Here is a 26432-nt window from a genome sequence, read left to right as displayed (position 1 = left end):
CCCTGGCTCTGCAACACTCACTCTGTCATCAGCCTCATCTCTCCCACTAACAGAGATGCCTCAACACACTGCTTTCAGCCAGTCAGCTGTGGACTGTTCATTTGAACCAGTTTCATCCTCATTATTTGCAGTCCACAGTTTGTCCCTGCAGCCACTGCACCCCAATTGTACAGTAAATACATAATATGAACATTGTTCAATTATTACTTACGCCAGGGATACTCAACTTGCTTTGCCCGGGGGCCACTTTTGCAAAATGACATGAGGCCAGGGGCCAGTTAATAAACAAACATTAATAAGATTACATTTGCTGTAGCGGATTTTAGGTTTTTGGGGTGTCAGCCAGAGTTTAGTCTGACAATTTTTACCATAGTTAGCTGGGTTAAGTTAAGTTAGTTACTGTACAAGTGCCTGGGTGGCAAGCAGGCGGTGATATTTGAGCTGAGTCAAACTTTATTTAACGTTATAGTTTTCATTGTGAATTAGAAAATGGCCGGAGGGGGGCACTGGGCACCTTATCACGGGCCGCATCTGGCCCCCAAGCCGCAAGTTGAGTGTCACTGACATACGCCTTCTCTCTGGTGTCCAGTGGAGGGCAGTTCTTGTGTCATCTTGTTCTTTTTGCATGATGTGTCCAATCCATCTCCACCTTCTTCTCATGATGATGGTGTGTTGATCCTCTCCTGATTGGTGCCTGCATGCAAGTAGTTGTTGATTGGAGATGGTGTTAGCCCAGAATATACGCAGGCGTTTTCTGAGGCTCTTTGTGTGAATTGTTGACAGTTTGGAGGTCGCTCTCTGTCATTCTCCAGCATTCTGAGCCGTAGCAGTGTAGAAACAGCTCTGCTACAGTTTTAGCTTGGTGTTGATGCTGTACTGGGGGGACTTCCACACATTGTTCATCATACTGAAGGTGTTTCTGGCCTTGTTGAGACGGCTTTTGATGTCAATGCCTGTTTCATATCTAACAGTGCTTCCAAGATATGTGAACTCGTCTGTTGTGGGTATGTTTATTTCATCTGCGCGCGCGCATGTGTGTGTGTGTCTGTCTCTTGTGTGTGTGTGAGTGAATTTATGACATCACTGATGATGTCATCAGTGGGACAGACAAACAGAGCCCTAGCTCCTTTTATAGATAGATTTTGTTTGCTCGATTGTGGTTACATGATCATTATTGTTTGACCCACTTTGCATTGTTGTAATTTAGATACATTTTGATAAATCATCATGGATAAAAGTGACCAAGGCAAGAAAAGTTTAGCTGTGACCATACTGTAGGCTTCTGTGTTGTTGTGTGCACTTTCTTGACAATCACAATACTAATGAGACAACATCAACCCTTTTACAATCTAGACAGCTCACTAGCGTTTGCAAAGTGATAAAAAAAGAATGTTGACAAATTCCTTGCGGATTTGAAAGTTTATTGATTGGTAGCTAGATATCTTCTCTTGATAGCCAGTGATGGCAACACTACACTGCACCAGTTCTGTTGACTGCAGCAAACAAACACCTGGCTACAGATGCTCCCTAACTTCACACCCCTTGACATATACTTTCATTAGAGCTTGATTTTACAACATTAGAATTTTGACAATAGGGATATCATTTAGCAATCTGTGCAATAGAAATGTAGCTGTTACAGCAATTAAACAATTAAAACCCTTAATTTTGACAGCTGTTTAATTATGTCCACATCTGTTCAACATATTTCCAAAATTGGGGTTTAGAGAGCAATTTGGCATATGACCTAACCTCTGAAATATCATGACAATTGCCTTTGAAATGGTAGAGATAAATGTCAGAATGTTGCTGTATTCTGTGACAGCCAACCAAAGCAAACTAATCCCAACAGTATCATGCTGATATAATAGTGACATGTACTCAAAGTCTTGATCAATGCAATGAGTCTGCGTCCTATGGTGGCCACCTTATTCAAAGTGGCCTGGACTCATGAGTATACAGGACATGTTGTCAGAGTCAATGTGCTTAGATTAAAAGAAAATAAAAGCGTTAAAAACATATCACATACCGTATAAGGAAAAATTATTATTCATGAAATTAGCTGGTGTCAATCTGCTCAGGTCCACATCAGAAATTAACCTTTGCCCTTTAATAATCTAAGGAACAGAGGAAAGCAAATCTTAGCATTCTTGATCTAAAACCATTTATCTGTTTCTAATAAAAAATAATCACTTTAAATGCAGCACAAACATTGGTTATAACGAAAAATGAAATGTTTTCAACTTTACCACATTTGTACGACTGAACTCTTTTAGTTGTTATATCCTGTGTGCCATCCATGCCATTTGGCAACTTGCCTCAGTCTCCCTATAATAAATGTGTCTTTTGCATAGTTAAGCCACAAGTAAATTTCAAATACAGACAAGTAACAGCTGGATTATTGTAACTAAACTGAAGAATATAGCTTTTTTTTTTTTTTAACATATTGCCACTGGTCACCAGATTACATTGACTGCAGAAGCAGGAAAACAGCTGAGGGTGTTTATAAATACTACAGTATTGTCCACGACATATGTATTGTATTGGGCATAATTAACATTTTGCTTTGTTATGTAATACTTTTGGTCTATTGTGTAAAAAGTTTATAGCAAAATCACTGTGTTAATAATCACATATTTGAACAGAACAAGAAATGAATTTTCGAAAATCATTTGCAAATCATGTTTTTCTTCAAGTGTTTTATTATACAGTGAATGGTCTTGCACATTGGTGATCACATAAGCTTTATCGTGACAATCAAATACAGTATCTGATGAAATTAGACATTTCAAAGACACAGCAGCTGCTGGCAGTATGTGACCATCAATGTTTAATAGTTTGACATTTTATACATAAAGACAAAAACAACATTTTGGATCTTGGCTGTTCAGTTTGTTGCAAATAATTGTTGTCACTAGACATCCTCAGAGAATCAAGAGCAAAACTGAACATCTCATAATACTGTAGTGTACCGCCCATCTGAAGGTGCAGAGAACTTGCAGGGTTTGTGCTGTTTTATTTGGCAACTGTTTATTTGTATGTTCTATCTTTTTTCAAGTGAACACATTACAAACTAGCACAGTGAGGAACCACATAAATAGAATAGATACAAAAGTTTGGTTTGTTTGCATTAAAATGGTCTGTCCATCTGAATCAAGAGGTTTCAAACTACAAACCCCATACTGTAAATTGACGTAAACAGTTGACTGCTCTGTACAATTGTCCATTATTTGTCTGGTTGAATTAATCTTAAAGTCAAATTACTTTCTATATTAGATTTTCAACTTGTTAAAGTTATCCTTTTAAAGGCAATCTGTGCTGCTATCAAATAATACTGCAGGAATAAAACTAAATCAAATGTCCCACAAATAAACAACAATACTTCCGGGGCCCTGAGAGAGGCTTTTGGTCAAATGTTGATCTGTTGAACATCACAATCATAATCTGTTCTTAAAAGATAAGACATGAACACATGGATAATAAAGGGCCTCGTTGATCAATATGTGTAAATGTTAAAGGGCTAAAAGACTGAGGAACATGCATCTTTTGAAAGAACAGTGAGGTCGAAGTTGTGGCAGACATCAGTTTTTCATCATTGTGTATGAAAAAAATCTGCAGCCTACACATTTGTTTGCTTTGTTCATATTTTGATCACGTTTATTGCTTGATCAATGAGGCCCATTATTTTTTAAAGAATTAATGAGTCAAATTGACAAGTAATTTTAAAGCAATGTATTAATTGGGTAATAAATAAACAATTAAGCAAACAGATAGATAGATAGATAGATAGATAGATAGATAGATAGATAGATAGATAGATAGATAGATAGATAGATAGATACAATGTTAATAAATAAATAAATAAATAAATAAATAAATAAATAAATAAATAAATAAATAAATAAATAAATAAATAAATACATTTACATATATTAAACATACTAATAATGAAAAAGGATTGATTTGCCTAAATCATCCTGTGCCATGTAGTGTAGTTCAGTGCTGGCCAGACTACCAGACAGTGCCTTCACTCATTTCTGAAGAGGGTTGTGACAGCTGGTTGGTGTATCCGTTGTCACTGAGGGACAGTGTGGTGAAGGGAGTGCTGGGCCCACACATCTCACTGGAGATGCTGTGCATTGAGCCCGGTCCATTGGGTTCTGGACTGGGTGAGTCTTCCGGATGGTGAGACACTATGTCGAAACACTGCACCTCTCCAGGACAGTGGTGCCCTGGGTGCTGATGGTCTATGGCTCCTAATGGGGTGCCAGCAGGGACGGACGAGGGCACAAAGCCCAGGTCTGCTGGGGTGTGAGCCTGGGATGGAGGAGGACCCTGGAAGTACTCATAGTTTCCTCCAGAGCCGTAGTATTCACTGGGATAATCTGCATTTAGAAACAACAACATCTGGATTAGTGCATAGAGCAGGCTTGGATTAATTATAAAGAGTTAACGAAACATGACAGATACATAGAGATAGATAGATAGATAGATAGATTATCATAGAGATAGATAGATAGATAGATAGATAGATTGATTGAAAATCTTTATTTTGAACATGTAAAAGAAGAAGTTTAAAAACAAAATAAAACAAAAGCAAGATAAAAACAGATCAAATAAATTAAGAATAATACAAAAACCCAAATAAGCAACTTACATACATGTTCAAAAAGGAGTGGATGATAGATAGATAGATAGATAGATAGATAGATTGATAGATAGCCTACTGTAGATAGATAGATAGATATATATAGATAGATACTGTAGATAGATAGATAGATAGATAGTGTGATTGATTGATTGATTGATTGATTGATTGATTAAATCAGGTAGCTCATATGTCTCAACAATGTCAACATGTCTCACAAACAAACTAATCAACAATCAAAACGTATGTTTTTCTTCTCATTTTGATGCATTATTCACTATTCAGTCATGCTGATGATGCATGTATATTCTTGATGTTAGAAAAGTTATAATAGAACCAATTTCCTATTTTAACACCAACCCAAAGAAACGTGTTTGATTAGCATGTATTGACGTTCAAATATCCATTACAGCATGAAGATGTTTCTTTGAAGAGGTTTATTTCCTCGATATCCACAGCAAATTAAATACCGTTTAGGTCTGCCAACTGCCATCAACTAAGCTGAGGCAGGAATGACAAGAAGAAAGTGATCACTGAACCATTATCCAAACATGCCGACCTCCGTAATACGAGAAGTGTCCGAGCTCGCCTGGCTCCAGTCTGTCCAGCGCTCTCATCCTCCTCGGGCTGCGGAAAAACGCGTGTCTCCGCGCGCCCAGCACGCTCAGCTGCTTCATCCGCCTCTCTTTAGACCTCCGGTTTTGGAACCAAACCTTCGGCACACAGTGAGACAGAGAAAGGCTCAGTTGGATTACACAATTACTCTCTAGTTTCATAGCTGTGGTGCTGGGCTGCGCTATTATATAAATCCCTATTACAGGACTATTTCGGAGATTAAAATATAGGCTATAGCTTACGATATTGTCACTCCAAACTCGATAAGACCAGCAGACACATTATGATATTATGTCTCTGTGATGTGTCCTCCCATATCAGAATATTATGGAAAATTAGGCAGCCTTAACGGCCAAGAACGGAAAAAACTAAATTTAGTTTTTTCCGTTCTTGTCCTTTTTTTAGGGGCATTGTTTTGTAGCCTAACTCAATCACTGCGTGGATATGCCACAAAAATGTAAGTGGTTTGAGTTAAATAAATAAATAAACAAATAAATAAATAAATAAATAAATAGTAACATAATAAGAGTAACAATTGTGATGTGCTAGCCTACATTTTAATTTAAAAACGAAAAGGATATGCGTCCTTCCAGATTTCATTATTGCAGCTGGGCTTTTTCAATATTTGCGTCCAAATGTTATTGTAAACGTTTTTATCATAAATTCTCCCAAAAAATATTTTGATGCCATCTAAAATAACCTATAGACGCTTTTAATTTGACAACATAAACATTCAAAATTGCCCCTAGCTTACTTCCTGTTGCAATGTTTGCTAATGCAATAGCTGACAGGAAATAAGATAGGGTTCAAACTGTTCCCATAGCAACCCAATTCCGTGAAAACCGTCTATAGACTATATAGTTAGCAAGATGGTGACCTGCGTCCATTATCACACTGACAAATTAATAGTCAACTCAGTCATTATTGCTCATAGTCGACAAGCGAGGAATTGACGCCCCATGGATTTTGCTCTCCGATAGGTTTCCAAAACTGCTTAAGCTGTTGGAATACTGACGTTCTGTAGGGGGTCGTCGTCCAATTTTTGCAGGGGAAGAGGAAAATAATCACGTCAGCAAAGAATAGTGTCCGATAATGGATGTCTGGTTGCTAGCTGTCTGATGGCTGTCTTTGTAGGCTATTATGGGGTTTGTAGTTTATTTAAGGGGAAATGATCAGATAGAAGGACTTGCGGTTTACTGAATGGATGCCCCTGGTGTCGATGCAGATATATATAGCCTATTATTATTATTATTATTATTATTATTATTATTATTATTATTATTATTATTATTATTATTATTATTATTATTATTATTATTATTATTATTATTATGTTACCTGGATCACTCTCATGTTGAGGCCGGTTTCCTGAGCCAGCTGCTCTCTGATGTGTCTGGTGGGTTTTGGAGTGGCCGTGAAAGCCGCCTTCAGGGTCTCCAGCTGCTTGGCTTTGATGGTGGTCCGGGGCCCGCGTCTCTTCCCAGCCACGGCCTGCTCGTCGTTCTCGGTGTTCGCCTCCTTATCGGACAAATGGCCCGTTTCTGAGTCCTTGCCGTCATCCTGCGGGTCCTGGGAGTCTGGAGACAAACTTGGGTCGCTGCATGTCGTGACTGTCGAGAGCGAAACATAAATTACATTAACCCTCAAATATTTGCAGGTTCTGAGGTTCTAAATCATATGCAAACACTTTGGGGGAAAAACAGTTTTCGTTTTTTGATATATAGCCTATATCACAAGAAAACCATAATAGTGATTGTGCAGTGATAGAAAAAAGCACGATCCACATATTAAAAGTCCTGAGAATACTATAGAAATGTTATAGAGATTAAATATTTACTCAAAATAAGGCTAATACTATTACAACTACTACTTAAAACTATAGCCTACCACTAATACAAATAATAATAAACATTATTATTGTTGTTGTCATTATTATTATTAATAATAACCAAATATTATTATTATTATTATTAATAATAATAATAATGATAATAATAATAATAATAGTGTGTTTTCGATAAGAGAAAAACATATACATTCCTCAGTGAAGAGGTCATCAATAATATTTAGGATATTATTATCATTTTTGAAAGTCTCAGATAATTAGTATTGGGCTACAAATACATGCCTTTTTATTATTATTATAACTTTATTTTTTATTTTTTTAGCCAGTCGTGTATTGTTCCATGGGCTTATGGTACTGTTGAATCACCTGAGAGGAGGATGGTATCCTTGCCGTTGTTGTTCTGGTAGTCCTCTTTACAAACAAACTTGAATTCGTCCAGGATGTATAGCTCCTCTCCGGTGGACAGCTGTTTGTGACACATCACGCAGGTGAAACAGTTCAGGTGAAACACTTTGCTCTTGGCTCTCCGGACCAGATCATTAGGTGAAATTCCCTGGGCGCAGCCTCCACACTTCGTCCCAAATCTCCTGTGGGAAAGGGAAGGAGCAATCAGAGGGAAGAAGTAACCTATAGAATCACAGGCCTGTCGTCGATGATAATTTGTTAATATTCAGATTTGTATTTATATTGGCGAGTTTATGCTTGTACTAATAATAGCTATAGAACATACGTTGATTAGGGATAGGGTAGCCTAAGAAATGAGTGAGAACCTGCTGTAAACTGTGAAGCAATTCAACTTGCAGGTTAACATCCAACTGAGAAACTTTTATTCAACAATTTCTTTAATTATATTAGGTATTACGAAAAGCTATGGAGAACAAATCCTATTATAAAGTGTACGAGGATACTATCAGAGCATATAAACCATTATGTTAAATCTTTAAATAATAGTGATGGCATAATATAGATTAAAAAATAATATAAAGTCACTATGCTATAAGCACAAATCGTATAAACTCCTATAGTCTGCATTCTGTTATTCCTTAAGTTATGGCCTATATCGTCAATTTAAAGTGCATACTGAAGAGGCCTATTTGAATATTCAGAGACCATGCATGTCTTCTGTTCTGTGATTTCAAAGGCTTTCAAACTGATTTATTATTTAAATCCACCTATCACATTTTCACTCGTCTCGGCAAACAAACGGTCCATTCCCTCAAACATCCATGCAGGCTCCATGCCCAACAGTGTAAACAAAGGATCGTTTTAGTTGAATTCATCACAGAACATGGTGGGATAGTTTTAATAATTATAACCCCCAGCTTTGGTGGATCAACAATCATTCGAACATTCCAGATGTTTCGTGTAGGCTATATAGGCTCTGGAGATTTACATATTAGGCTTTATATTGCAATTGTTTCTTTTTGTCTCAAATAAAGATTCAAATTGGGCTAACAAGTGTATTTTGTCATTGTTTCTTACTTCACAGACGAAGCACTTCAATTTTCGGGTGCTTACCTAAAGAAGTCATTCTTACAATACAGTTTCCCTTCTCGTGAAAAACATTTCTCTGTCAAATTGCATTTGCATTCGCAGCACTGAACACACTTGATGTGCCATGGTCTGTCCAAAACTTTGAGCAAAAACCTATCGACAATAGGTCTTTCGCAGCCAGCACAGTGGACCATTTTTTTGCAGTATTTCCAGCCCAGTGTTATATTTCTGTTTATCTGAGCAAGATGTTTTCGTCTCCGATGTCGTCTCGATCACCTCAATGATGACTTGCTTGAGTGTTCATATACGATCCAGGAAATCCAATGCATCCAAATTAATCTCAAGAATTATATCATCCGCGAGATTTCTGTTCCACAGTAGAACCATCCATAGTTGGCCCCGAACGATAGCCTAACTGTTGAACAAATCTGAAAGACAGCATTTCTGAAGCAAAATGAGACAGCGACGTCCCATCAAGACGATCCGTGATGTGCGATGTTGGTAAGCACATAAAACCAAAATACCTATAGTTTTCATCAGCTCACTGCCATGCAATATGAGTGCTGTCTAAAACATGTAAAACACTGTCAATGCGCTCAGCCTTGGCATTTGTGTCCCATTTTCCCTGTGTTGACTCATGTGTCTATAAGCGCCAGCAGTGATGAGCGCACCTCTTAAAGCTTGCCTATTCCGAAATCCGTGACGTCATCTCCATCAAAAACCTATGAGCAGCCAGGCAGCCTCCCCATTCACCTCCAGCAGCCAGCACTGGAACCATATTGCTAGCAATAAGTTAGCTTTGCTTTTATAAAAACAACTCTTTGCTAGAAAAGAAAAGAAAAGAAATTGGTTTATTTTATGTTTGTCTTGCAAGAGACACTATAATCTTGAACAGTGGCTAAATCATATGGCGTGGTTGCTAGGCGACACATCCTGAGCGTGATTTTCTGTTTGCGCATTGATTCACATTCACATTCACATTCACAAGCTAGCTATCCGGTCACAGGTGTGTGTTGATTGGGGATTTTCCGCTTTGAACCGCAGAGCAACTTTTGAATGCTAAAATAAAGCTGATAATGTACAATTTTATATAGGCTATTAAAAAAAATACAACAGACTTTTTACAACATCCACTTTTGCTGCAACTCGACAGTGCTGCTTAATCCAGAACCTTACTTCCTCTTGAGACTAAAAAACTGGTCCATTGGAGGTGTCGCGACTCTTCTACATGGCTCTCGAACGTGACTGCATGCAGCCAATCAGAGCTGAGAACGCGTGAAGAACTTAGAGCAAAATTTAGCTTGATTTCGAGGAAAACGGTTGCATGAAAAGTATACGAGGGATCAGCCGAGCAGCATTTTGGTAAACAAAGCGCGTCACTGGGTGGCACTGGCAACGGAATCCTATGGAGCGTGAGCTTTGGGAGGCTTGAGTGTCTATAGCCGGCTGACTCTGTTTACATTTAAAAAACTGCGACAGTTCACACAACTTTGCATGTCACGCTGATTCGTCCTAAGTAGGCTACACTTTGAAGCCATATAGCCTATATTAAACGCTATTTTTGTCAGCCACTATGCACTGAAGAAAGAAATCACAGACAAAAAAGGCTAGCTCTTGTTAAACCAATATAGGTTATTTTAATATGATATAAGCTCATTGGAGAAGCCTCAAAGAATAATTTCATTTCTTGTCTGACATACCTCCATTTGATTTCATTTGGAATATATTAAAATAAAATGCCTGTAAAATAAATACATAAATAAATACATCTTTATAGAATATCAGTGTTCTGTAATACTACTACTACTACTACTACTACTACTACTACTACTAATAATATTACCACCCCCCCCCCCCCCCCCTCGTTTGTGCCCCAAGTTGCGAAATGGTCGGATGGATGGCTTATGTTGCTCAAGACCGGTATATGCCACACTGAGAATTTATATTATATGAATTAATAGTAATGTTTCAAATTAAAGCCTTTGGGGTAACTGAATCGGTGACATTATGACAAATTATCAGCAGGATGTGGAAAGAGGATGCTAAGCGTCTATCTAAACACAAGCTTTTCATATACTGTTATATCCCAGCATTATTCTTCATTTCGGGTGAAAGGACAATGCTCACTAATGGTTATAATATCTAGTGATAGGCTGTCCCCTAAAGATGGTATCGCAGTGGTGGTGCGCTGGGGACGGAGATAGCGCAGCTTCCAAGCTCTGTTAGGCCTGATAGCTGACACCGGGGGAAATCTGCACAGCCGACGACAGTATGAGACCTGGGAATTTTCAGTTAGAAAATATTTTTTTACTTGTTTATTTTTTTATTGTGTTTTTTGTAAGGCCAAATGGTTTACATCAGCAAAATATTAAAAAAGAACAAAGCAAAAGAGGCATATTGACGTTTTTTGGTTTCGAAGTTTTATAGAAACAGCTGGTTGTGGCTGCATGACTTTAATGTGCATGACTTGAGAGAAAAAATACCGCATTACTCCATTTAGCCAGTGTTTTCACCTCTGCCTAACGGTGGAGAAATAATGAAAACATTGACAAACTTATAGCGGATATCATGCATGGGGTGCACAACGCAGAATAAATCAATCATTGATCAATCACTCAATCAATCAATCAATGGAATGTGCCAAACTCACTCTTTGTTAAAGTGCTAAGGTTGCATGGGTCATTGATTGAAAGGGAGCAAGTGATCTCTGTCTGTCTGTTCTCTGTTCGGTTAAAATTTATGTCCCACTAATGATGTCATAGGCATTGCGACATTCCTGATGATGTCATCAGTGATGTCATAACATTGATGATGTCATAAGAGCAATTCATATTATGACATCACTGATGATGTCATAGGCATTGTGACATCATCAGTTATGTCACTTGAGCGATTGTGGTTTTTGGTTACACTCAAGCAATTGTGACATCACTGATGATGTCATAGACATTGTGACATCATTGTGATGTCATCAGTGAGTGATGTCACCATGATGCAAAGTTGTGCAAATGTGCGCTGCACATGCGAATAGAGCAGGCGAGGCCACGCAGCAGCCGACCTGCGTATGTGAGCTGCAGGGCCAGGAATCGAGCGCACGTAGCGCGCAAGAGGCCTATAGTAGTTAAAATTGGCTAAGTGGGTGGCGGTGTCTGTGGTGGCGGCAGTGTCTGTCATGATTGTGATGTCATCAGTGATGTCACTTGAGCAATTGTGATGTCATCACCAGTGATGTAATAAATCCTTCCTGGCTAAGCCTACGTGGTGGGAGTATATGAGTAGGGAGAAGATAGCCTGGTCAAACCCAGCCTCCAACGTGACCTCTATCTATGCGCTATAGTGACTGAGAGCGCATAGATATAGGTCACGTGGAGGCTGGGTTTAGCCAGGCTAGGGAGAAGAGGACAAGTGGCGCATCATCTCCAGAGTCTCCCTCCACTCTAGGAATCGAGCGTGCGTAGCATACAGACAGACAGACAGCAAACAGAGTCACCTTTAAAGATATCAAGATTTTCTATACTGTATAATAAAACTGCTCAAAACTATCATCGAATGTCGTAAAAATCAAAATCAACCTTTTGGAGCTGGGATTTTGCCACCACTAGTTTATGCAACTTTTAGTCAGCTAGTGAAAAGCACAACAATCTCTTTCAGCACAAAGGACAGCACCCACATTGCTGTATGAGTATAGTTCACGTACATACATATGTACGTACAGACAGACAGACAGACAGACAGACAGACACACACAGAGACACCAAACAGAATCACCTTTATTAGAGATATCAAGATTTTATCTTATACTGTATAATGAAACTGCTTAAAAATATCATCAAATGTCAACGTCAAAATCAAAATCAAAATCAAAATCAAAATCAACCTTTTGGAGCTGGGATTTTTACACCACTAGTTTATGCAACTTTTAGTCAGTGGACAGCATGAAAAGCACAGCATGGTCTTTCAACACCAAGGACAGCACCACATTGCTGCATCAGTACGTACGTACACGTACAGACAGACAGACAGACAGAATCACCTTTATTAGAGATAATCAAGATTTTCTATTGTACTGTATAACGACACTGCCTAAAAATATCATCAAATGTCAACATCAAAATCAAAATCAACCTTTTGCAGCTGGGATTTTGCCACCACTATGCAACTTTCAGTCAGTGGACATCATGGAAAGCACAGCATGCTCTTTCAGCACCGGACAGCACCACATTGCTGCATGAGTACGTATATAGACAGCAGAAAGAATCACCTTAGAGATATCAATATTTTCTCTTGTACTGTTTAATGAAACTGCTTAAAACTATCATCAAATGTCAATGTCAAAATCAAAATCAAAATCAACCTTTTGCAGCTGGGATTTTGCCACCACTATGCAACTTTCAGTCAGTGGACAGCGTGAAAAGCACAACATGCTCTTTCAGCACAAAGGACAGCACCACATTGCTGCATGAGTACGTATACAGACGGACAGATGGACGGACAGACGGACGGAGAGACAGACAGACAGACAGACAGACAGTCACGTGACATCTCCAACCCCAGAAGATAATTCTGGAATTCAGAATCCAGAAGCCTGGAACCAAGCCCACCAGTGACCTACTGAATCGTGAGTGACCATAAAACATTTCACTTGGAGCAAAAACCAAAAATAACAAGGGGAAAACCTTGAAAATTCAGATTTCCCCCCCTTGCTTTTTATTTTTAGTGGCCGGGCCAGCGAAGCAGCAGGGCCACTTATTGTATTTGCCTGTCGTGTTTGTCTTCGTCTTCGTCTTCTTCTCCTTCTCCTCCTCCTCCTCCTCCTCCCGGCCTCCTCCTCCTCCTCCCGGGAAGTTAGACTTCCCATGCATGAAAATAAACCAAACTTTGCACAAAGGTCCAGTCCCATGCCAAACTTAGTCGACGCGAATTTGGCGCCAATAGTCCTGATGGTGGCGCTACAGCGACCATCTAAAGTTTCAAAATTTGAAAATTCATAACAAATCAGGCATATGTGCTACGGCTTTGCAACTTTCACTGAAATGTGGGCCCAAGTGAGGAGAAACTTGTGTACACGGCAACCTATGGCCAATTACGAAGTCCAAAGACCACAAAACTGCAAAAACTGTTAAAACTAATTAAACCCTACTCCTCCCACATTTTTTCTTCAAACGACACAAAACTTCAGCATCATGCATCGGCAGACGGTCCTACACAAAAGATTCAGACAGATTTTCGATTGATCAAAAATTTTGCCCACAGTGCATCAATATGTTTTACTGTAAATTGTACTGTAAACAGCTACTGCAAATTCTTGCTAAATAAAGCTTGAATCTTCGCGGAAAAAATTGACAAGATTTTGCGGTCACAGTTGAAGTGTGCAAAATCTCAGAATTGTATCTCAAAAACAGATTTTTTTTACAATATTTTGAATTCTGCCCTCATGTATAGCCTAGAGCATTGATGCATTCACCATCCTGGGGAATGCTGGGACATATACCCTTGTCCAAAAAGTCAGTGACTACTAGTCATGACAAGTGAGCACAAAAAAAGTTTCAAAAGCTACGGTGCAAGGCGCAAACAATATACAAGAAGACAGAAAAGCCAGCACTCAAACACACACGGGGGTATGGTGGCGCAGTCGGTAGCGCTGTCGCCTCACAGCTAGAAGGTCCTGAGTTCGATTCTCGCCTGGGACGCTGTGGGCGCTGGGGTTGTGTCCCCCCCATATCTTCAGTGCCTACTGCCCAGGTGGGTTATCTCGTCGAAAGGGCCTTTCTGTGTGGAGTTTGCATGTTCTCCCCGTGCTCCCCAGGGGGTTCCTCCGTACATAACCCCCCCACTAAAAACATGCAGAAGATCGTCATCGTCATCCGACCAGTGACGACAACACCCGAAGTTGGTCCCCGGGCGCTGTACGAGAAAGCGACCACTGCTCCTGGCCTGCCCCTCAGAGGAAAGGACAAGCCAGGATGGGTTAAATGCAGAGGACAAATTTCACCGGCCACCGTCAGCATGAGTGTGTGTGTTTGTGGCCGCATGCATGTGTTTGTGTGTTGGTGTGACAATAAAAAGACGGGGGGGACGGGACATGTGAGAGTAAAATTATTGATTGATTGTTTATTAATTGGTTGTTGATCATTATCGACTCTGTTCCATAATGATCTATGACTTTCTCCTAAGATGTCTTTTGTCGACTCTGCTCTCCATCATGCAGAGCATTCCTGAAGGGAGATAACATGTATTTTGTCTTGTGACCAGACCAAGGTTGTATTGACTCTTATGAAAGATCAAGGAAGCTGTGGAAATGTACTGGGAAGTGGAAATGTACTGGAACTTCTATGAGCTAATGGAATTTCACAGCAGAGATCAGGGTGGGGACGGCACTCTATATCACTATATAGGTGCAGATGAGGGCTCGAGGCTCTCTTGACTTAAAGGGACTCTCCGCCGATTTTCAACCGGCTTTGTATCATTAGAACATCAGTATATCAGAAAACTGTAAACAGGTTTGAAGTTGTTCATTTAAGTTGACAGTTATTGAGAGTTGATTTGAGTAAAGTTGTGGACCAGTGATGTAATTTGTGCATGAATGACATTACTGGTCCACAACTCAAATCAACTCTCAATAACTGTCAAACTAAATTAATTACTTCAAAACAGTTTACAGTTTTCTGATATACTATTGATGTTCTAATGATACAAAGCTTGTTGAAAATCGGCGGAGTGTTCCTTTAAGTGTTTTGACTGTCAGAGAGACTGTGCACAGATGGAACTTTCGGAATAAAATCCTCCTTATATACACTTTAAACGAGCAACTCATTATTGATGGATCAACAAGGCATTTCATTTATTTTGCTATTACACACACACACACACACACACACACACACACACACACACACACATACACACACACACACACACACACACACACACACACATGTTGATGTCATCAGTGATGTCACTTGAGCAATTATGCATTGTGACATCACTGATGATGTCATCAGTTATGCCTAATCAATGCTGATGCTGTATGCTAATAGATGGAATGTGGATAATACAGTAGCCTACATGCTTTGAATCCCTTAGTTTTAGCTATGCAGTGTTTTAAGCAGACTGGATGGCATGCAGCAGATGATAGAACGCTCATCCATAAGAGACTTAAGACTTGACTTGGACTTGTGACCAAAGACTTGACTTGGACTCTAGCTCAGGGATACTGTACTCAACTTGGTTTGCCCGGGGGGCACTTTCGTGAAATGATAGGAGGCCAGGGACCAGTTAATAAACAAACAATATACATTTTTCTGTAGCGGATTGTAGGTTTTTGTCAGTTGGAGTTTAGTCTGTTGTGTCAATGTTGTGCCCACCGGATAGTTAGGTTTAAGTACATACATACAGTAAGTGCCTGGGTAGCGAGCAGACGGCGGTATTTGACAACTTAGCTGGAGCTCAGTCAAACTTTATTTCACGTTAGTTTATGAAAACTAACGGGAAATTATTAGAAAATGGTCAAGGGGCCACTCTGCACCCTGTCGCGGGCCGCATCTGGCCCCCGGGCCGCAAGTTGAGTATCACTGCTCTAGCTCAAAGACTTGAGACTTGCCCGGCCATGACCCAGCTATAATTTGTTTTTGTGTTCATGTGTTGTGAGGTCACTATATTCTGAAGCTGCTAGAGACTAAGTTGCCAACAAAGCCAAAAAAAAACACTGAATCAACTGATTGTGCTAACGCTAACCATGATCTACATACCGGTATATTTAGCCATCACATATATGTATGTATAAGTGTATACATATATACATATATATATATATATATATATATATATATATATATATATATATATATATATATATATATATATATATATATATATATACTTTTCCACTGATGAAACAAAATGGTGGCGATTTCTGGATAAGCCTACAAAAATGTCATCCTGCGGTAGCAGGCGAGGCAGCAGCCGCATGGTGTCATCAGTGATGGTCACTCGAGCAATAGACCCTTCTCACAGGGGCGATTTTATGTCAAAAAGGCAGGGTAAACACAGGTGCAAGCAAAACACTAATGAGGGTTTCAAACTTCCATGATTGGAATTTGGAAACCCTCATTAGTGTTTTGCTTGTACCTGTGTTTATTCTGCGTTTTCGACACAAAATGGCCCCCGTGAAAAGGGTCTATTGTGATGTCACAATGTCTATGACATGCAAAGTTGATGTGATCAGTGATGGTCACTCGAGCAATTGTGATTGTGTCATCAGTGAGTGATGTCATCAGTGATGCGAAGTTGGGCAATTGTGCACTGTGCATGCCAATAGAGCAGGCGAGGCCACGCAGCAGCCACAAGATGCCTAGTTTATTTTATTTTTTTACCATGGAGTATCCCTCTTTGGTAAAGTACTGTTTTCATTAGGCATAGTTCAATTGGCCCAAAAAGGTCTTCACACATACTCAGGAACCTGCTGTTTGTTCACTAAGCTTTGGTACTCAGCTGGATTGTGTCAGTGAAGGGTACTGTAACTGTTTTGTGACCAAAACGGGAGCGTTGGACGTAGTGGCATGGTTCCACTTATCCCCCTCATTTGTAAAATTTGGTGAAGGGAGTTGTGTTGTTCATCTACCTGCTATAGACTGCCGAAGGGCTAATACTAAAATAAGAAATGCAGACGGAAATGTAGGAGATACACCAAGTTGATTTTGCAGAGAGACAAATGCTGCTCAGTTCAAGAATATCAAACATATCTCTGTCCAAGAAGATAACGTTTGTCAAACAAATGTTGACATTGAGAAAATGTCTTCAGTCCCACGACTTGTTTTTATGTCCCAGGAATTCGTTTACCTCCTTTTCACTGTGTGCAAAATGTGTCTGTTTTACTGGAATTTTGTCAAATGTGTATGCAATGTAAGTATACCAGCATTACGGTGCATTACATTTTGTAATCAATATGACATTTCTTTTGCTAGCTGCTGTCACAAATGCTGACTCCTTTGATTTTGCACTCACATAAAATGTTGAAATTGCTAATAAAAGTGATGTTTACAGCACTGCGGAAGGCAATGGTAGCAGCCTGCTAAACCTCTGGAAAAGTCCAGTGCATAGTATGTAGGTTTACCACACTGCACGGGGCTCAGCAATACTTTTCTCAATGTTTTCAGCTCTTCAGACTACTAATAATTATATCATTGAAGCAAATATATATTTGCCTATAGCATGTATTCTGCTCCTCATGCTGTCTGCTCATATTAAACATAGGTATCAATAGAAGGTCAAGATGGATAGTAATTGATTTTGTGGTGTATTGAGTGTGAGTTATATGCGAGTTTCCATCTGGGTTCGTGTTTCTCCATGAGAGGTGTTGATTATAAGCCTGGTCCATGAGCTGGCCCCAGCACCACTCAACACATAAGAGGTCTCAGCAGCACTGGGATCTGCCAGGGTGCACACTGTTTGTTTTGGACTGAAAAAGCACGTCATTAGTGTGTGTTAATTGCAGCTAATTGGCCCTAACGAGATGAACAGGCCACCCACTGGGATCATTCATACAAATAATTTGCAGAAAACTAAATTAATTACTAGATGCTAATTAAAGTCAATTAAAGCCGATATAAGCAATATGTTGGAATGGGAAAGTTATACACAACAAAATACCTGGCAGCACACAATATGAAATGACAAATATATATGGAAGCCCAGAGAGCTCCCTAATACTGAGAAATGGGATGATCCATATATAGCTATTCAAATCCTGCATTCTTAATGCAGCTTAACAGAGCACTCCCGTGGCTTTTAACAAACTGTCAATGCATCCACCATTCAGTCAGAGCCTCACCTAACGGAAAGCAATGATAACTGCTTGATATCAGGATGCTGAGAATTAAACAACGGTTTCAAAGAGCTTGTGAACTTGTTAGACCACAAAGGTCATGCAAACTCAATGCAAAAATACTTACCTGCATTTATGTATTGCCTTTGAACTGCAGTTCCTCCAACATTATGTTGAGTTGCGTATGTAGCAAAGCACACGTTGGCTAAACAAAAGATGCAAAAAAAAGTCTGAAAAAAGTCTATTTGGAAGCAAAAACACAGAGCAGGTAATCCCTCCAGTTTCAAAGGGAAATTATTGGGATTGGTACACTTAACAAGACCTACAAAATCATCATTTATCATGCAAAGCATTTTTATAAATGTGTTAATATTCCATATTGCTAGCTCTTGTGTCATAAATACATGTATTTCACAATGAATGAACTGCGATTGCAATTGTCTGTATTTACTTTAAACTGCCTCAATTTCTGGGTGTAGTCCATTTTTGAACAGCTCTCTCTTCACATGTTTTACATGACCTGTTCCCCTGTAACTATAATATAACAGAAATGTATCAGAAAAGAGGGAGATTCACCAGCTACTAGAAAGCTCCTCCAGAGTGGTCATGGGTGTGTCTTTTGTGAGCTATTGCACAACATATGTAGTGCACTGCTATCCAGTAAATGTCATATTTGTAGTGATTAGTATCTTGACATACAGGTATAGGGCAACTCACAGTGGTTATAATGGTGCCACAGTAAACAGTGTTAAGCAAAGTTTAATATCCATTCCTGGCACAAAAAACACACCACCTGCACCTCATGCCCCTCCCAGCAAACTGCCCTTAAGGCCGCGGCCAAAATCACACTTCAGCAGTTTTTCAGAGCGGGGAAGTGGGACAGCTTGACAACGCTCAGTGACATGTGAAGCACTCAGCATAAACACAGCACAGCCTAGTCTGTGCTGCATACATCCAGGAAGATAAGCAATGCAATGGAAGTGAACAACGTTACTCTGTATTTATACTGATGAATACATAGGGTTGAGGTTTTCAAAGTGGGAGGCAGGCCTCCCCAGGGATGCTCCAAGCCGTTTCAGGGGAGGCTCAATGAATGAAAGTAAAAAAAAAAAAAAAAGTTAGAGTAGTTATTAAAAGAGTTAATAGAAAAATGTGCGAGATTTGGTTTAGATACAGTGGTTTGGGGGAATTTGACATTGTCTCCCACTTTCCCAGAGTCAGAAACAAATACATGCCTCCAGGCAGACCTTTTTATGTATTTGGTGTAGTCTGAAGTCTGTCAGACAGCAATATCAGGCTATCTTGGCTCAATTGCTGAGTGTCATACTATGGGATCAAATAACATAATCATGATCCCATAGGCATCCAGGAATTGAGCGAGGGGGGCTCCTTATTCCAAGTGTTGTCTGGGGGGAGGCCCACACTCTCAGACTTTGAAAACCCCTGACGTAGGGGATTGCTGTGCTTCCCTGTTAGCAAGTGCAGAACTCCTTCCATCAGGTTTAATTATTTACATACAATAATTTGGAGTGTTAAAGTAATATGGAGATATTTGTATAGCCACATAACACAAAGCGAGTTTGCTAGCACCACTCCATATCAGCCTTCTCTAAAATAACTCAAGTGGGACTAGGAGATAATGAGGTAAATATTGGACTTTTGGACCAACAGTGCAATTTCTGCCCTTTTTTGCCGGTGAATGCAGGCTGAGAATTGAAGAGTCCAAGTTGAGTGTTTTTCCTCCATACCAGCCTGGTAGCTCCTCCTCAAAACCACCAGCAGCTAGGGCAGGTGAGAGAGCCCATCGATGCCAAGGCCAACAGCCACAGAGAGGAGAATCTTAACAGTAATCCATATTGACCACTTCTACCCTCAACTGCCAATTTATATCATGGATTTGTCTCATTCAGTGATGTGCCTTCACCAAGCTAACCCCTGTAAATTGACATCATTGATAGTTTTCACTGCCACCATCATCATTGCAGCGGTACCACAACCGACAGAGAGAGAGAGGGGATAATTCCCACAAACAACACATAACCTAAGGCCGCCCAGAGAAAGTAAACTACATTAGCTTAATGTAGAACTCCCCAGTGTATAATCAAACGAAGGAAATCAATCCTGCTGATCACAGACATTTTCTAGTGGAATACATGACAGGATGAGAAAGCATCCTGGATTAATTCGCTTCACCGAGATGTCGAAATGGTAATTTCATACACAGTACTTTATTACAGTTACGTTGGCTAAATGATAGCATGCAAAGTGCAGCTATTAGTGATGGAGACAGTAGAGACCATCATGAGAAGAGGTTCAAGCAGTGTCACATTGTTTGCATGAGAGAGGAGTGTGAAGAGCAGACTGTTATGCAGAGCGTGAGGGGAACCTATACCCCACAAAGGGGGAGAGAGAGTGATCAGCCTGGGGGCCATTCGGTGAGAGGGCCCAGGGGATGGAGTGCCTGGAGCCCCGGGTGATGATGGTGATTGATGCAGGCACAATTCAGACACCCCAGACGCTCCAGCAAATTAAAAGGCTATTTTGTAAAGTTGTAAAGGAGCAGAATGGCAGAGGGGGATGACGAACCCCCCCCCCTCTCTCTGTCACACCATCAGCTTCTGTTTGGTTTCCTTGGTGTCATCAATCCCTTAGGGAAGGGAGCTGTTACAAGCCTTTCACACTCTCTCATACTGGCTACACCTCTGATGCCGCCTGTGTGTGTGTATATGGATGTGTGCATGCATGTGTGCAAGCGTGAGGAAGGGGGTAATAATGTGCCCAAACAACAGCAAGCCATTGTGAGCCTTTATGAATCAGTACAAGCTAAATGAGAGTCAACAAGCAAATATTGTTGATTGACAAATTGCATAGTATGCATATTCCAGCCTGCATGTTGCCAGAATGAAATGTCGACAATGTACGTTTCTGTAATCTACGGATATGTAGAATGACAACGTTTCTGAACCGAAAATACATTTCATATCATTCTACATGTCGACGTTATGGAGTCTGCTATTGAACTATTGCTATTGCTTTGTGGTCGGGGTGGATGGAGGGCATAAACACCAGAGAGCCGTGTTCGCGTCGCAGCGTGTTCAAAGTCTACATTTCAACCATAAGTCACATTTAATGTTTTTGTTATTTTTAGCCAATAACCCCATAATCCTAACCTTAACCAACTTGTTTACTTAACTAAACTGCTTAGGTAAGTAAAACAACTTGGTTGATGTTAGGATACATACCAAACATACCAAACATAACCATGTTTCACGTGCCTCAAAATAACCAAAGTTGTTAAAGTTGTTATTTGCATTTAACGTTGGAAAGGCAGTGAGGTTTTCAAATTAACCACCGTTTTGTTTAAAATTTACTTGGAGATTGTATCTGCGGTTTGCAGAAATGTAAAATGCAAACATTTTCAAAACGTAAAAGGGTTGCATATTCTTCAAGTTCCATAGAGAGTGCACAATGACTGAGCTGACATGAGAAAGGCAACTCTTTCCTCCCTCTCCCTTGCATTGGTCCCTTATCTGTACATGATTTACAAATCATTTATCCTCAATTTGAATTTAATTGACCCGGATGACCCGAGGATGCACCCGTTGCTGTGTGTATGTCCCGGCCGGGAGCGATGTGTGTGGGGAGAGCAGATAGAGAGACAGGCTGTGTCAAGCCTGGGAGGGCAGCCTTCAGGGAGGACACTCACATGCCAGAGGTCAAACCAGTGTCAAGTGGGGAGTGAGGCCAGCTGAGCTGCCTTGGCCCGCACAATGTGCTCATCAATGCAGCTGCTGCCAGTTAGCGTGAGTGTGTGTGTGTGTGTGTGTGTGTGTGGGGGGGGGGGGGGGGGTGTTGGGGCTGGGCCGAGAGAAAGGAGTGTGTAAGCTTGGGGGGTGGGGGGGGTCTGGGGGTGTTGGCTTTTTGAAGCTTGGGGGCATATGGTGCCTAGCCCAGGGAAGGGGCTCCTGTCCACGCAACACATGCCCAGTCTCTCACAAGCAGGTCACCTGCCTCACATCTCCAGACTGCTCAGTAAACACTTGATAATCTGTGGTCAACCATTTATTTTATTTTATTTTTCTTTTTAAAAATTCATTCAGAATTATAGTTCTAAATGTACATGATCATTTTATAGTTTTATTGCAAGATAGTATAGAGTTGCATAATGCTTCTGAGACATTCTGAAACTTGTACAAATTCATAGAAATACAATACAGGGTTCCTACACATTTTCCATTTCAAAATTCCATACTTTTCCAGACTCAAATTCCCAGATTTCTCTGTCAGAGTGTATTTGACATCTGTGTCACTTTGTGTTGATAGGGGTGGGGACATGTCCCCATTGTAAATGACACCTATGGCCACACCAGAATTTGGAGGTTTTGGGGTTGAGCCTCAGTGAAAGCTTGGACTTTGAAGAACTTCTCAAGTGAAGACTGAAAAGCTCTGACAGAAATAAAAAATGGCCAGCAGTGTTGAGGTTGTGGGTTCAAGGCTCAGTCAGTTTTGAGGTTGTGGGGTCAAGCCTCAGTCAGTTTTGAACGAAGACAGTCAGAGGAAAGAGTGAAATGCTCTGAGAAAAACCTGTGTTAACAAGTCTGACCCAGTGGCTCAGAGAGTATCATTGCTGGCCAGTAGTGTTGAGGTTGTGGGTTCAAGCCTCAATCATTTTTGAGGTTGTGGGATCAAGCCTCAGTCAGTTTTGAACAGCGACAGCAAGATGAAAGATTGAAATGCTCTGAGAAAAACCTTAAGAAGTGTCTTAAGAATTCTGACCCAGTGGCTCGTGGAGCTCGATTAGCCCAGCAGTATTGAGGCTGTGGGTTCAAGCCTCAGTCAGTTCTGAGCTTAAAAACGATTTCAGACGGCAGCCCTTCTTTATTGTCACACGAACACACTACAACACATGCATGCGGCCACTACACACACTCATGCTGACGGTGGCCGGTGAAATATGTCCTCTGCATTTGACCCATCCAGGCTTGTCCTTTCCTCCAGGGGGCAGGCCAGGAGCAGTGGTCGCTATTTCTTTCCAGCGCCCGGGGACCTTCATTGGACCATCATTGGACCAACTTCAGATGTTGTCGTCACTGGTCGGATGACGATCTTCTGCATGTTTTTAGTGGGGGGTTATGTACGGAGGAACCCCCTGGGGGGTACGGGGAGAACATGCAAACTCCACACAGAAAGGCCCTTTCGACGAGATAGCCCACCTGGGCAGTAGGCACTGAAGATATGGGGGGGTCACAACTCCAGCACCCACAGCGTCCCAGGTGAGAATCGAACCCAGGACCTTCGAGCTGTGAGGCGACAGCGCTTACCACTGCACCACCAGTCAGTTGTGAACAGTGACAGCTAGAGCAAAGAGAGAAATAGCTCAGAGAATAGATTTGAGGGTGATGGGGAGCTGGTGGTGCGATGGAGTTGTCGACCACATAGATATAGAGATGTGGAGAGATGTGGGAGTCAGCGGGTGGCCGGTTTGATTGCCGCTCCACCACCACTACCTGGGAGAGGGGTGCTGGTTTCCCCCAGACTTCCACAGATATACTGTATGAGCTATGGATTATGAGAGGAAACCACTTTGATTTATTGAGTAGTGTTGGTATTGTTGTGGGTTTGTTTTGTTTTGTCCTGTTCTGTCTGTGTTAATTTGGAGAATGGAGTGCGTTGAAAAACCAATAAAAACATTTGAATAATAATGAGAGGAAACCATAGACTGCTGAAACTTTACTGACATTGAAAGAGTAAATGCATTTTTTGCATGCTCTCTTTTCCTTTTTTCATACTTACCAGACCTGGAAAATACTAAAATCAAATTCCATATTTTTCCATACTTTCCATACTTGCGTAGGAACCCTGACAATATTATAAAATGAAAATAAATTATATAATTAATTGAATAAACAAAAAAATCTGATTGTGTAAACAAAATAAAACATACAACTGTTTAACCTCACCACAAACAACATCATTTGGAAAAACTACAATGTTTGGATCCTGCCGTTTGCCATCTTGCCATCCCCTATGTGGCTGTTGTGATCTCAGTCAGGGGTGATAAGGCCCCGGCTGGAGTGCAGGCTTGATTCTCAGGCCTTAGCATGTAACCATGGCTGAGGCATAATCAGCCCTGCTGCAGCAGGGTCACGACTCTTGGAGGAATGATTTGACTGGCCTGTAGCAGCTTATCGCCTGCTCCCACACTGCCCAGCCTGTCCCATGAATACAGGCGGGGGAGGGGCGGGGGGGGGGGGGCACTGTATGAATCGATCTGATCACAGATATGTCCTGCCCAGAGGTCACCAAGGCTGGTAATGGTAAGTCAATAAGAAAATATTAGCCAAACTGCTTAACCGAGATGGAGGAGGGAAAACACAGACACACTGTTTACATATACACATACACAATACACATGCACAATGTACACACACACACACACACACACACACACACACACACACACACACACACACACACACACACACACACACACACACACACAAATCTGATTCCCTTGGTGCATCTGTCAGTCTCTGATCTGTGACTTGTATGCGAGGAGGGGAGTCTGATGCTACATTAGAATGAGAGCGGAGTGTGTGAGTGCTGCAGACAGACTGTGTCCTGATGCTGCCGCCCACCCTTGTCTTTTCAGCTGGGCCTTCTCATACTCAGCCTTTCATTCTGCCTCTTCTTCTTTCATTGCAGCTCTGTGGGACTGGGCCCGTCCCAATGCACCAAACAGATGGGCGCCTCACAAAGGGCCCTGCTCCTCGGCAAGCTGGTGTCCTACATGGCTGATTACACCTAAACAGCAAACCCAGAATTGATACAGTGACTCAGTGGCACTTTGTGCATTGGGCAGCAGAACAACAAAAAAGACCAATAGTCTATAGTCAAAGCTATTTCCTTTGTTGTTGTTGTTGTTGTTGTTGTGGCGGCACAACAGACGATTATAGGCAACAATTTAGATACTGCCACCTTAGACAATTCAGGGGTTTCTGGGAGCCACATGGAAACATAGCTAATACTGTATCCCATTTGAGATGCATTGCATACACAAGCAATGTTCATGATGCTACATCCACTAAAATATTAAAGGCCCATTCACATGACAATTATAACAAGATTGAAATTCAGTAAATAAATAACTCCGTAAATAAAAATGTATCTATTCCCACTACAACAAATAATTAGATAAAACTTCCAAAACAATAACAATAAATCATATGTGTGTATATATGTGTATGTATGTATGTATGTATCAGTGTTTCCCACAGGATTTTGAGAATTTGTGCGGGGGCATGCCCCCCGCGATTTTTTTTTAAACATTTTAAAGTAAAATGCATGAATTTGGTGTACTTTGAGAAAGCTTAAGAGCAAAATTAAAAGGCTAGATCTATGAAGAACATGTCATCATTACTGTGCTGTGGGTTTACAATGGTGTCGACATCGTTACTTTTGTTTTCGCTGCTCAGCTGTATAGACTGTTTTCACGGAATGGTCAGTCCTGCACTTGAATGTTTTTTTTTCTTTTATGTCCATAGCAAACACTGCAACAGGAAGTGAGCGGGGGTTCAATTTAGAATGTTTTTGTTGTCAAGTTAAAACCGTCTATAGGTCAGGGATACTCAACTTGCTTTGCCACTTTCGTGAAATGATAGAAGGCGAGGGCCAGTTAACTCATTGAGTGCCAGCCACTTTTGGAGAACGGACGCTCCCAGTGCCAGAGTTTCAGAGCGTTTTCAGTGATTTCTCGAGGCCCACAGAATATTGTGTGATATTACTATGTAAACACCGAACACGCACAAAGAACGAGGAGACTCTATTGTATCATCAGCAAAAAAAAGTTTATTGATACCATTTTCCGTTCTTTAGTTATGAGCCGGAGAAGATAGGTTGTTTTGAGCAAAAACAGGCGTTTCAAATTAGAAGCTGAGATATTCCGCCTTTTGTGAAATTAAGCATTTCAAGCACATTCACTGAGTCTGAAGCTAATATTTTCTGAT

At 40.8% G+C, this 26432-nt stretch overlaps 1 protein-coding gene across 1 annotated transcript; it reads right to left on the bottom strand.

Moving 5' to 3' along the window:
* Positions 1-4011: 4011 nt before the first annotated feature.
* LOC310774558 (LIM/homeobox protein Lhx1-like) lies at positions 4012-8797 on the bottom strand (the record flags this gene model as incomplete). Its single annotated transcript, XM_083634649.1, has 5 exons — positions 4012-4385; positions 5208-5361; positions 6602-6873; positions 7476-7696; positions 8628-8797. 5 exons carry the CDS (start codon positions 8795-8797, stop codon positions 4012-4014), a joined length of 1191 nt encoding a protein of 396 aa, XP_083490775.1.
* Positions 8798-26432: the final 17635 nt, after the last annotated feature.

This window comes from Poromitra crassiceps (genome assembly GCF_964638095.1).
Source record: "Poromitra crassiceps genome assembly, chromosome: 1".
Lineage (NCBI taxonomy): Eukaryota > Metazoa > Chordata > Actinopteri > Beryciformes > Melamphaidae > Poromitra > Poromitra crassiceps.
Note: the sequence above shows the minus strand (reverse complement) of the source record. Positions and strands in the feature narration are given on the sequence as shown.